A 13,687-nucleotide genomic window follows, 5' to 3' on the forward strand; every position below is an offset into this window, starting at 1 on the left:
GTTTACTTGATTGAAACATGTTATGCCAATATGAAAACATCAAGTTAAGTCAAAGAGTAATCGTTTCAAGTCAGTTTAACATGAATCAATCACATTTAAACCAGAAACCTGATACAATGGTGTTGAATCAAAATAAAGTGTTTAAATAAACTGAACAGCATCAAAAAATCTTTTTTTCGAGTGTGTGGTGATGATGTTGGTGGTGAATTATTTTTTTTTACGCCGTGTTTGGTTTTGGAGGGCTGCATTAAACTCCTTCATATAATCCTTTCCCACATGAGCTTTCATTCACCTTAATAGTAATTTCTGATGGAAAAACTGTGCCGTGTCTTTCCATAACCCGAACATGACCTTTTCTTTCTCTCTCATCAGACATTTGTCTTATTTCATTCGCTGTTATATAGAGTTCTGAAAGCAGCGCTGTGATTTCACGTCCACACTAACCTCATCAGTCACCATTACCTAACATGAGATGCCAACATTTGACCTCAATAGAGCAGATCTGACTCAGACTCAGTTGCGTCCGCGTCTTCGCCAGCTGCTATTACAAGCGGCGCGCGCGTGTGTGTGTGTGTACCTGAAAATGTAGCCCATTTATTTCACTGACCTTCATTTTGCCAATTACACACCTGCGTAGAGTGTCAGAGATTAATACGGTTTCATTCCATCCTACATCTGCACTCACAGGATTTATTTGAAAAAAATTATATAAGAAATATGATGTAGGTGATGTTTTCATGAAAAATAAAACGTTTAGGCCATTTTTATCTTTATCTCTGGGTTCGCCGCACATCTAAGCGAGCATTTTCAGTAAAGCAACAGAAGATGATCATCTAATCAGCTAAATGGGTCATCAGTACATACTGTCCTGTTTTTCGCACTGATGTCACCCAATTTGAGTCACTGAGATCATTTTTTTCCCCCTTCACTTTAAAGCAGGGGGTCTATTTTTTGAAACCTACACTGTTCATGGCTGGATAACTCGCTGCAGTTTAAAAAAAAAAATGGTACAACTAACTTGAAAAACTCTTTGTTTTTCTTTACTTTTATCCAATGCCAAAAGAGCAAGAAGCCTTACACAGTCACGTTTTTTAACAGAATTAGCTGTCAGAGGACATAAATGTCAGTGCTTTTATGACATTACATGTTTTCAGAGCTTTAAGTATAATTTAATCTCATTTATAAAATGTGACAAATTTGGTTTGCGAAGAGCCCATGTACTGTGTATGATATTTTCCTAATAAAATAAATAGGATGATTGTATAATATATTGTTCTTTACTTCATTCTGAAAATAAAAAAGCAAAACAAATAAACACATTGCTGTCATATACAGTACAGTCCAAAAGTTTGGAACCACTAAGATTTTTAATGTTTTTAAAAGAAGTTTCGTCTGCTCACCAAGGCTACATTTATTTAATTAAAAATACAGTAAAAAACAGTAATATTGTGAAATATTATTACAATTTAAAATAACTGTTTTCTATTTGAATATATTTCACAAAGTAATTTATTCCTGTGATGCAAAGCTGAATTTTCAGCATCATTACTCCAGTCTTCAGTGTCACATGATCCTTCAGAAATCATTCTAATATGCTGATCTGCTGCTCAAGAAACATTTAATGTGTACAATTGTACAAAATATTTGTGTACAATATTTTTTTTCAGGATTATTTAATGAATAGAAAGTTCAAAAGAACAGTGTTTATCTGAAATCTAATCTTTTGTAACATTATAAATGTCTTTACTGCCACTTTTGATTGATTTAATGCATCCTTGCTGAATAAAAGTATTCATTTCTTTAATTTCTTTTCAAAAAAAATAAAAATAAAAATTCTTACTGACCCCAAACTTTTGAACGGTAGTGTATAATGCTACAGAAGCTTTGTATTTCAGATAAATGCTGTTCTTTTGAACTTTCTATTCATCAAGGAATCCTGAAAAAAAAGTACACAACTGTTTTCAACATTGAAAATAATCATAAATGTTTATTGAGCAGCAAATCAGCATATTAGAATGATTTCTGAAGGATCATGTGACACTGAAGACTGGAGTAACGATGCTGAAAATTCAGCTTTGCATCACAGGAATAAATTACTTTGTCAAATATATTTAAATAGTACACAGTTATTTTAAATTGTAATAATATTTCACAATATTACTGTTTTTTACTGTATTTTTAATTAAATAAATGTAGCCTTCTTTTAAAAACATTAAAAATCTCAGTGGTTCCAAACTTTTGGACTGTACTGTACTCCAGTTTTCAATTAATATAGGTTTCTAAATCCTTTCAAAATAATCTTGAGTAAATACAATGACAAAATTGTTTCTTTTTCCAGTCCACAAAATTCACAGGTATATGAAATGTTCCGATTAAATCTTTTTCAAAAACATTCCTAACTGTTTAAATCCAGTTTGAAGTCTGTATTAATGTCTGATAGCCAAACAAATTCAAATTAAAAGTTTAATTAATTAAAAGAAAGTTTTTACCACTTTAAGATGTGAGATATAACATGAAATATACAAGAAATTGAAGAGTTTATCTGTAGCTAAAAGTGTAAGACTTTCATATGAAGATAATAAATGAATTTTAAAAAAAAATCATTCATTCATCATTTAAAGAAATCAATTATTATAGATAGAAAATAATTATTTCCTCCACTTGCACTGTTTTAAAGAAGCCCACTCTGCACGTTTTTATCATGTGATCAGACATTTATCTGGTGTGTTGTTCCGTCTCTCTGAGTGAATACGAGCTTGTGAAGTGGTTCTCTGTCATTTGGTTGAGTCAGCACATCACGGTTGTGTCTATCTTGGGAAAATAAAGCACTGTGTGAACACATAAACATCAAAATACAAGAGTCTTCATGGGCAGATTTCCTTGGAGTGTTTTGTCCTCATCTCTTAAGACATGTCAATGAAAAGGAAGAGCTTTAATGTTTGACGCACATGCTCAGAACGATCAATAACAAGCCCTCCTTGATGATAATTTTAATATCTTTGTCTCGTGTCTTTCTTTGCATTAACTCTTCTCAGAAGCTTAATGCACGCGAACACAATGCGACACGGGACAGCAGTCGATATTCATCTGTTTTCTCTGATGGTCTCTGAGGGTTTGATGAAGGTAGATCGTACTTGTTGACCTACTGGACATACTGTTGGATCATTCCTACATTCCTAGTGTGTGATTGTGTGTTTGTGAGTTTGATTGTGAGTGAGTTTGAGTGTGAGTGAGTTTAAGGGTGTGTGAGTGTGTGATTGTGTGTTTGAGTGTAGTGAGAGTTTATATTCAGGTTAAGACAGTATTGTTAAATTATTAGGCAAGGCAAGTTTATTTATATAGCACATTTTCATACACAATGGTCATTCAAAGTGATTTACATAGAAAAAGGAATAACCACAACATATGCATAAGAAATAAAAAAATATTATGCCTGACTACTTGAATCACTTCAATTATTAGTGTTTTTATTGAAAATGGCCAACGTTCAGAGCGATTCCTGTAAAAAAAATCCCAGTAAAATTTACGGTAAAAAAAACGGCAGCTGTGGTTGCCAGAACTTTACCGTAAAAAATACAGTAGCAACGTAAAAAAAAATATTTTAAATTTACGGTAAAATAACGTATTTCATTAACTGATATAATGTTAATTTACCAACCTAATGAAGTACTAATATCTGTTTTGTACCTTTATAATACACTGACAGTCACCAAACACAAGTGGTGATAAGAGTCACATGATGAATCAAAGTTCATCACAAGCAGATTTTCCACAAGCTGAGAAGGACAACACTAACATATAGAAGGAGCACACAGTGTCATTCACACACACACTAAACACCATCATGGTAACATGCATGAAATTTTAAAAATGCAATAAACATTAATTTAACAACATTAGATGTAACATAAAACCCTAATGTACATAACTGATTAGAAAAAAATGAGAAAAACTAAGAAGAAACAGAGTTATTTCAACGAAAATATATCAAATGTGAAGTGTCACGCAAGGAATTGTGGGAATGTCAATTTACAGTTTTTCACTGTAAATTTTACAATGAATTGTTATTTTTCACTTCTAAAAACTGTGAATTTAACGGTATTTTACTGTAAAATTACATTAAATGTACCGTTAGATCTATTACAGTTATTCACCGTATATAGTATGGAAACTTTCTGTAAACCAATTGACAGTTTTTCACCGCAGCATTTTTACAGTCTTTTACTGTTAAAATCACGGTCATTTTTTACAGTGTACTGAAGGCATCTGGAGTCTTGTGAGCTTCAGAAGTAGGTACGGCATGTTGTGACCTCTGAGATTTCTAATTAAGCGCAGACATTGAAATCACATGTTCCAGTAAGTTCCTGTGTGGGTTTGCCCTGACCTCTTCAGTAGGCAATCACAACAAAACCTGCTTGCTTGAAATAAAGCCTGATCAACAGAGGTTCTTGAAGCTCATAACAGTTACAAAAGGATTTCTCAAGCCTTTATCAGCACTGTCAGGTGTAGCTTACCAATGCAAGACCTTTAGCACCATGGCTGGTGTGGGTGTCTCACAAAGATGTCTTCTGGTGTCTCTTGCTGCTATTATGAGAAAACAGGTTTCTTATGAGAGTCTTTCCACAGACACACAACAACAAAAAAACAGCTCTTCAAAGACACTTTGTGGCTTTCTCAGGTTTTCTGAAGGCCTGTTCTAGCATTGAGACAAAAGCTGAACTTTTGGGTTCAAAATGAGAACATTTGTGGAGAACATCTCATTAAAACTAAGACTCACCAGGGCTCAACGCTAAGGATTTTTTTCTACTGGCCCGGTCGGGCCAGTGGTTCAAATTTTTACTTGCCCCGCCAAAACAAAAAATGAATAAAAGTAAAAGACAAGAAAATGGGTCTATAAAATAATCACAGTTATTGTTTTCATTGTCTTTGTTACATTTGACCTCAATAAATAGGTTTATTACACCAAAAGCTACTAGATTAACTTATATTTTAAATATTGTTAGACAAATAAACAGTAAGTAATAAAATAGTTACAAATAATCAAATTACAAGTAAAAGCACAAATAGTACAATAGAACAAACATATAAATCAAATAAATGGTGCTTTTCAAGTTTTTCATGTAGGTTTAGTGTAATCTAATGTATAACTATTTATCTATAGATTAATCTTTATTAAAGTTAATCAGTCAAGAGCAGTTACAGATGCATAAAAATGTTTTTAATGTTGAAAATATAAAAAGTTAAATACTGTTATTATTTGAAATTATAAAAAAAAAAAAAAATGAAGACACTTTAAATGTGAGATTAAACCCGCCAGTAGGTGGCAGCGAATCACTGTTAATGAGCGAATCATTGAGATTCAACCGATTCATTCAAACGGCTGATTCATTCAGGAAGTGTTGCTCAGAGACGCAAAACATTTCTGTGGACTTTTGAACTATTTTCGTAGGCGAAATACAGCTAAACAGGCGATTTGGTGTCTTAAATGTAAGTCACTTGATATTAGGTTCTTGTTCATTAAACTGTACGCTGAATAAAACCAATATCACATTTGTAATGCTAATATTTGGAGAAAAACGGTGCTCTTTGTGTAATATTGGTAAACTGTATTAAATTATATAAATATAAAATATATACAGGGGCATTTTTGCCCCTTATCTTGAATTATGGGGGCATTCTAGAGGCATTTTAATAGACTAAATCACGCAGTGAAAGCGTACATCAAATATGCAGGAGCACTAGTCTAACCTATTAGACTACGTCACGTGGTGCATGCGTGCACTCAATGGGTGTGTTTTTGTTTGTTTTTTGTAAAGTGAGGGACATACTCGATAATATCAGATCGTTAAATCAACAATTACGATATCATAGATGATATATAACGCACACCCTTACAGCACTGGCCCGATCGGGCAAGTGACCGTTCCGTCTACTGTCCCGAGCATCGTTCACACTGGCCCCGGGCCATCGGGCAGTCCTTATTGTCGAGCCCTGCTCACTGTGGTGGATTTTCAACACTTCCATGATTGTTGTCCACTTACAGTGCTCAGCGTAAATGAGTACACCCCCTTTGAAAAGTAACATTTTAAACAATATCTCAATGAACACAAAAACAATTTCCCAAATGTTGACAAGACTACCATCTGTTTAACTTATAACATGAAAGTAAGGTTAATAATATTATTTAGATTACGCATTTTCTGTTTTACTCAAATTAGGTTGATGCAAAAAAGTCTCTGGAGCAAAGCTAAATTTTAGACGACAAATGTCTAATTTAACAAGAATTCAACCAAAGGTGAGTAATATCTTCATGCATTATAGTCGTATACTTAACTTGAAAATTGTATGCTTTTGATTGTATAATTGTACACCCAGGATACATTTGTGAACAGTTTATACTGTCATATAGTATCACCTGTGCCTCAGATGTTTCTCTTAAAATGAATGTGACCATTTTTATATTGAGATGCAATTATTATTAGAATTATGAGACAATTATGAAATATTTGTTAGTTGTTTACCTTTACCTTTGCTTTACCTGTAAAGTGCATCTTTATCCCTGTTGAAGTAAATTCAACATGAAACGGAAGTTAGTGCAATTTATCGGCTTCTCAAACAAAAACAAATGTAGGGCGGGGCTTGATTTTGTCCGTGGGGAATTGATTGGATGGTTGTGGTTTGCTATTGGTGGATCTCATGTGAGTGACAGGTTGCCCCGCCCTCGTCATCAGATCAGAGATGTCACTGCAAGAGGGAGGGGAAGATATTCTGATTCAAGATTATGAGGCACAATAATGATGTGGATGGATAAATCATTTTATAATAAATACTAATAAAAAATTTGATTTCATGGTGACTTTTTTTTTTATGTAGCCGTAACCCAAAGGCCTTGAAAACAGGCATTGTGGTTCACTTTCGTAACACACTGACCTTTTTCTCTGTTCTTTCTCTGGCCTCTAAAAATCTCAATAAGTGCAATGTGCAATGAAGTCCCAATTATTTGGTTTCCGCTTTTGTGTAAGGGTCTGAAAGAGAGATGCAGAAGAGAGGTGCAGGGAATAATCACTCTTCTTCTGTCTGAAAAGATGTGGGACTGTGAGGAAGAACTTCCCTGCTGATGGTGAAAATTACCCCACGCTAATAGAGCAGTCAACTGAAGGTCCGGATGTGTTTATGTGGTCCTCTCTTTTCATGCGGGGAGAATAATAGGAAGTAGAGCAGTGGGACACAATCTCTTAATAAATGCTCTTTTTCAGCTGTTTCTTACTCATTTTGTCTTGTTTTCCAGTGCCAATATCTATGTTGTTTTCTGAATAAAATATCAAAATTAAGTTAGTTTATACTTAAAACAAGAAAAATATGTCTGCCAACTTGGTCAGAAAAATAAACTTTATTCAAAGGGAAAGCAAGTTTTGGTAACACTTTATTTTACAGTGTCCTTGTTACATATTTTACATGTACTTACTCTAGTAATAACAGTAAATTATGCATAATTACATGCAACTAGTAATGTAATTAATTCTATAGTAAGTACTCAGTACTTAAATGTGTACTTACATAGTAACATGGACACCTAAAGTCTATTATTAATTCCTCACTCTCATGTCGTTCCACACCCGTAAGACCTTCGTTCATCTTCAGAACACAAATTAAGATATTTTTGATGAAATCTGAAAGGTTTATGACTCGTCCATAGACAGCAATATAATCAACACTTTCAAGGTCCAGAAAGGTACTAAAGACATCGTTAAAACTGTCATGTGACTGCAGTGGTTCAACCTTAATGTTATGAAGAGACAAGAATACTTTTTTTGTGCAAAAACAAAACAAAAATAACGACTTTATTCAACAATTTCTTCTCTTCCCTGTCATTATCTTATGCAGGTGTCTCAGTAACACAGTGAAGCTTCCGTGTTTACGTCTGAATGCCGGCTTGGTATTGGCCAAAGCTGATCACGTGATCAGCACAACACATGCACATTAATTCGGCCAATAATAAGTCGGCATTCTGACGTAGAACCTGGAAGCGTTGGACGTAAACAATGTATGAGAATGAGAAGATTGTTCAATAAAAAGTTATTTTTGTTATGTTTTTGCACACAAAAAGTATTCTCATCTCTTCATAACATTAAGGTTGAACCACTGCAGTCACATGACTGTTTTAACCATGTCTTTAGTAGCTTTCTGGACCTTGAAAGTGTTGATTATATTGCTGTCTATGGACGAGCCAATACCTCTCGGATTTCATCAAAAATATCTTAATTTGTGTTCCAAAGATGAACGAAGGTCTTACGGGTGTAGAACGACATGAGGGTGAGTCATTAATGACATCATTTTATTACAGTCACAACCAATCAGAAGATATTTGCTCTTTAAAATATCGTGGTGATGATGGTCAAATTAATGGTCATATTAGAGTAACAATGCTGTTGTAATGTATCGGTAAGCCAGAAACTTCCCAGACAGGAGATTTATATGATGCACACAGCGGCTCTATCAGCGGTTTGTCTCCTTCACTTGGCATGCTGAAAAGCAATACATTAATCAGCCATACATTAACATACCCACAGATGATAGGACAGCTGCTCTCACAAGTGTGGAGAATGGTACGATTAGATTTTTTTTCCATTACCGTTACACCCCTAGTATGTTATTTGGAAAAGGACCTGTGAACCTGTGTTAGGATGATTTGCTTCTTTTTTTTATTCACACACTGTTATTACATGACCAAACAAACGCTGGCTGGAATGTTATATTTAGAATCAAATGTGTTTTAGTGATTTTTCACACACTGATGTTTGCTTTCCATCTCTGTTATGTCTCTCAGTATTACAGTTGCCATGAAGGGACAGCCTCGCTGGGAGCCGCTGGATAATGTACAAGTGTACTATGCAGGAGCAGCTCTCATGACACTGGGCTCTCTGTTTGTGATCAGCAGCTTCATGGCTCTGGGCGTTACTGGCACTTTCCTGGGTAAATCCATCTACTGATACTTCTGCACCACATCCAACCTTACAGCTCTCTGTCCTTCCATACATATACATATACACTACCGTTCAAAAGATTGTGGTTGGTATGATTTAAAAGAAAAAAATATTCTGAAAAAAGTCTCTTATGTATTTATTTGCTTAAAAATACAGTCAAAAATTGTGGAATTTTATTACAAATAAAAATAGCTGTTTTCTATGTGAATATATTTTAAAATGTAATTTATTCCTGTGATCAAAGCTGAATTTTCAGCATCATTACTCCAGTCTTCAGTGTCACATGATCCTTCAGAAATCATTCTAATATGATGATTTGATGCTTAAGAAACATTTAATATTATTATCAATGTTGAAAACTGTTGTGCTGCTTCATATTTTTGTGTAAACTTGCAAAAAAATATTTTATACAATTTATATATTTGGGTCAGTGTCAGTAACAAGTCATTTTTTAGAAGATTTGACATGCAAAGTATGCAAGGTAGTACACTTAGATCTCTTTTATTGAATCCAAAAGGTTTTAATGATATTTTGCTACACATAAAGGTATTTTAAAGATTTTGAAGTCAAAAGGTCATTTGGTTTAACCCTCTGAAGGCCAATACAGCCATTTCATTAGTGATTAAAATGTAATAAATGTATATGTTTTTTTTGTTTTTATTCTGGCATGATTTTATAACATCATATATCAACATAGTGCAAAATGCTATTAAAATTATTTGTAGAAGCCGTTGCTTTGTTATGAGAAAGAATGTCCGGAAAAATGAATTTCATTGATGTCATTCAGAGTAACCAATATAAAGGGACCATTTTGGATCAAGTCATGTGGTCAAATATCATGTGACAGGATGCGACATCATTCAGACACCTGCAAAGGACCACATGGTCATGAAGCAAAGTAACTAAGTCTCTCTTAACTATTTGCAAAATTCATGTTTTCACTTGTTCATACGCATGTCCCGAAACATCAGGTCATTCGGTGCAACCGCTATAAACATGGAAAATGTTGTAATATTTTAAAAAAACTTGTACTAAATATAAAATGTTTGATTGTTCTTTTGTTAGCTTAGATATCAGCCTGTTAGCATTGTTTGAAAATGTCATCATTTGGTATAACCAAAAGTGTCATTCGGTAAAATTTTGGTTAAACCAAATGACTTTTTTGGTGACAAAATTTGTCCATCTTGTAACAAAAGACAAATGCAGTGTTAATTGATTATAAAAGCCACATAATCTCATTACTAAACTTCAAAAATTAATTATATCTCCATTATTTTATTTTTTTTACACTTTTAAAAACTTTATTCGTCAATGACCCATATATATTAAGACTGAAATAGTATTTTCTAAAAATACTGATGTAAAACATACACCAATAATCTGTGTTTTCTTTACAGCTTCGAAAAATATTTTTTTTTACAGTGTAGTTCCAGTTGCCTAATAATGAGTAACTGAGTCATCTTTATTTAGGGGACAGTGCCATCTCTACCTGAGGTTAACAATGTCCAAAAGGTACTTAATGTTCTGTGAGGATTTACTACTGTTCACACCTCTACACCTGACCTATTCTGACCATAATGCACCTCTAATTTAGTTCATGGACAGCACTGCCAGGTATCTAACACCTGTGTCTGACCAATCACAATCAAGCAACATTTACAGAACTCAGAGAAGAGAGTTTAGATGTAGGTCCTGCTGTCAAGCAGCTTTTACTGGACATTTTACAACACGGTAAGCAATTGGTGAACTGAAACGTTTATTGTGCCTTTGCCATTATAAAAGCCATGTATGTTGTGTTAGATAGATAGATAGATAGATAGATAGATAGATAGATAGATAGATAGATAGATAGATAGATAGATAGATAGATAGATAGATAGATATAAGCCCCTCGTTCACCTGTTGCATTGGTTTTTGCTTGAGTTTTCAAGGTTAGCAATTGTTTTTTTATTTGTGAATGAAGCATATTTTCCATTCATAACAGGTGTGCAGTAAATTCTGTATTCATATGAGCGATTGAAGGGCTCTGCAATGTACAAGCTTATGTAACACAGATAAATGCATGCTCCAAAAAATGTAACCTAAATAAAAGAAGCGCTAGGAACTCGGACAACCAGGTGCATGTTGTCAACAGACCTTTTGTGCTAAACTGGGTCAGAGAAGTTGGAAAGAAGGTTTGAAACCCAGGGTCTGGTTACATAGTCCTGATGATAAAAGGTGCTCTACTTGTCTTAAGGGTGGTGCAGGGATAGTGGAAATAGATCACAAATTCAAACGGGGCTTTTGTTAAGGATGACCTGGAAAAAGCACAGGTAGTTAGCACAGGGTTAAAGGGTTGGGTCGCATGAAAATTAAAATTCTGTCATTAATTACTTGCCCTCGTGTCGTTCCAAACCCATAAGACTTCATCATTCATCATTGGAACACAAATAAAATCTGAGAGATTTCTGTCCCTACATTGATTGCTTCTAAACATTCATAAAGAGATACAGTGAAGAAGTTAATGTTCACAGATCATTGATTATATGTAAATAAAATCCTGAATTAAATCTGTTCGTCATATAAAGTGATTGTGTCTCTTCAGAAGACTTGGATTAAGCCCCCTGATGCATTTGGATTTATTTTACCATCTCTTTATGAACATTTTTGAGTTTTGGGTGAATATACTTAAGTCGTCGACATGCACAGGCCGAATCATAATTTTTCATGAAACCGCTGAATTTTCGTGTAAATGATTTGCTTGAAGCAGGGGAGATCAGTCGTGTTCTTGGAAATCTGTCTTCCTGCAGAGTTTAATTTCCAGCCCTGTTCGATCAAAACTGCTAGAGATCCTCATTCAGCGCTCCTGAAATATCTAGTCTAATGCGATGCCTGTCAGTTTTTGAAACGGCACAGATGGATCCTTCGCCGCCTGTGATATCACACAATCTTGTTTGTCTGATTCAGCAGTTGGCAGAAAGAATAAAAATGGTGCCTGACAGAGCAGTTGAAAGAAGTATTAGTAAATTAATTGATAAATGTCATTTTATTGTTTGTTTGTTTTTGTTTTTTTTTTAATTTATGTTTCCAGTTCCACTTGTATTTATTCTAGATCATTATACATGATTTTATGGTGCTTTTAGAAATAAAAAGGTAAAACAAAAAATAACATCCATATTATGTCATATATATATGCAGGGCCTAAAATTAGTGCCAAATGCGAGTAAAAATCGGTGTTGGCGAGTATGTGAAACGGTGTCAATCAACAGTTAACATTTCTATGAATTCTAACATTGCAATGTTGTGAGAACATGAATGTGAATGACGCTCAGGACAGTTAATGGGGCAGCGCTGCATCATCACGAAAGTTTAAGCCTTGCCAATTTAAATATTCAAGTGCAAGAAGTGTGCACACTAGAGGTCTTCACGGGTCCACTTGGATCCAAAAACCCGAGGTCCTACCTGAGACCTGAGCGGGTTCGGGTCCAAAACTTTGACGAGTGCTTCAGACACGGGTCAGGTTCGGTATTTGTGGCCTCAGGTCTCGGGTAATTTAAAAGAAGATAAATTATTTTAAACTACATGGGGCATTTAACAAAATTGTATCATTTAAAACAATTCTATGACAACATTATCTCACTTTTTAGTACTCCGAATCCACACTTCTACGTGCAATGGACTATACGCATGGTTGCTTCTGTAATTAGACTCCATTGCTCCATTTTTGCTTACCGTTCGAATATAAATGCTGTCAGGTCGGACTCGGGTCTAATTTCATCTGGTCTGTCTCAGGTCGGGTTTTTCTTTAAAGGTGCTGTAGAACATGTTTTCAAAAGATGTAATATAAGTCTAAGGTGTCCCCTGAATGTGTCTGTGAAGTTTCAGCTCAAAATACCCCATAGATTCTTTTTTATTCATTTTTTTAACTGCCTATTTTGGGGCATCATTAAATATGCGCCGATTCAGGCTGCGGCCCCTTTAAATTCTCATGCTCCCCGCCCACGGAGCTCACGACTGCCTTAAACAGCATGAACAAAGTTCGCACAGCTAATATAACCCTCAAAATGGATCTTTACAAAGTGTTCGTCATGCAGCATCGCGTAAGTATGGGATTTATTTGGATGTTTACATTTGATTCTGAATGAGTTTGATAGTGCTCCGTGGCTAAAGCTAACATTACACACTGTTGGAGAGATTTATAAAGAATGAAGTTGTGTTTATGCATTATACAGACTGCAAGTGTTTAATAATGAAAATAACGACGGCTCTTGTCTCCGTGAATACAGTAAGAAACGATGGTAACTTTAACCACATTTAACAGTACATTAGCAACATGCTAACGAAACATTTAGAAAGACAATTTACAAATATCACTAAAAATATCATGTTATCATGGATGGATCATGTCAGTTATTATCGCTCCATCTGCCATTTTTCGCTATTGTTCTTGCTTGCTTACCTAGTCTGATGATTCAGCTGTGCACAGATCCAGACGTCCTGCCCTTGTGTAATGCCTTGAACTTGATCTGGCATCTTTTAAACAAATGAGATTTATATAAGAAGGAGGAAACAATGGTGTTTGAGACTCACTGTATGTCATTTCCATGTACTGAACTCTTGTTATTCAACTATGCCAAGATAAATTCAATTTTCCATTCTACGGCACCTTTAAAAAAAAAAAAAATTATGCACGTCAGGTTCAGGTAAGAAGTGGTTCAGGTCAA

The 13,687-nt window shown here is 34.6% G+C and overlaps 1 protein-coding gene across 1 annotated transcript in view; it reads left to right on the top strand.

Annotated features, from left to right (window-relative positions):
• Window positions 1-13,687, top strand: part of pemt (phosphatidylethanolamine N-methyltransferase) — an 87,777-nt gene that overhangs the window by 43,605 nt on the left and 30,485 nt on the right. The window contains exon 4 of the mRNA XM_048170660.1: window positions 8,828-8,973. Within this exon, the coding sequence (XP_048026617.1) occupies window positions 8,828-8,973 (146 nt within the window). The remainder of the gene's footprint in view (window positions 1-8,827; window positions 8,974-13,687) is intronic.

This window comes from Megalobrama amblycephala, linkage group LG20 (assembly GCF_018812025.1).
Source record: "Megalobrama amblycephala isolate DHTTF-2021 linkage group LG20, ASM1881202v1, whole genome shotgun sequence".
Classification (NCBI taxonomy): domain Eukaryota; kingdom Metazoa; phylum Chordata; class Actinopteri; order Cypriniformes; family Xenocyprididae; genus Megalobrama; species Megalobrama amblycephala.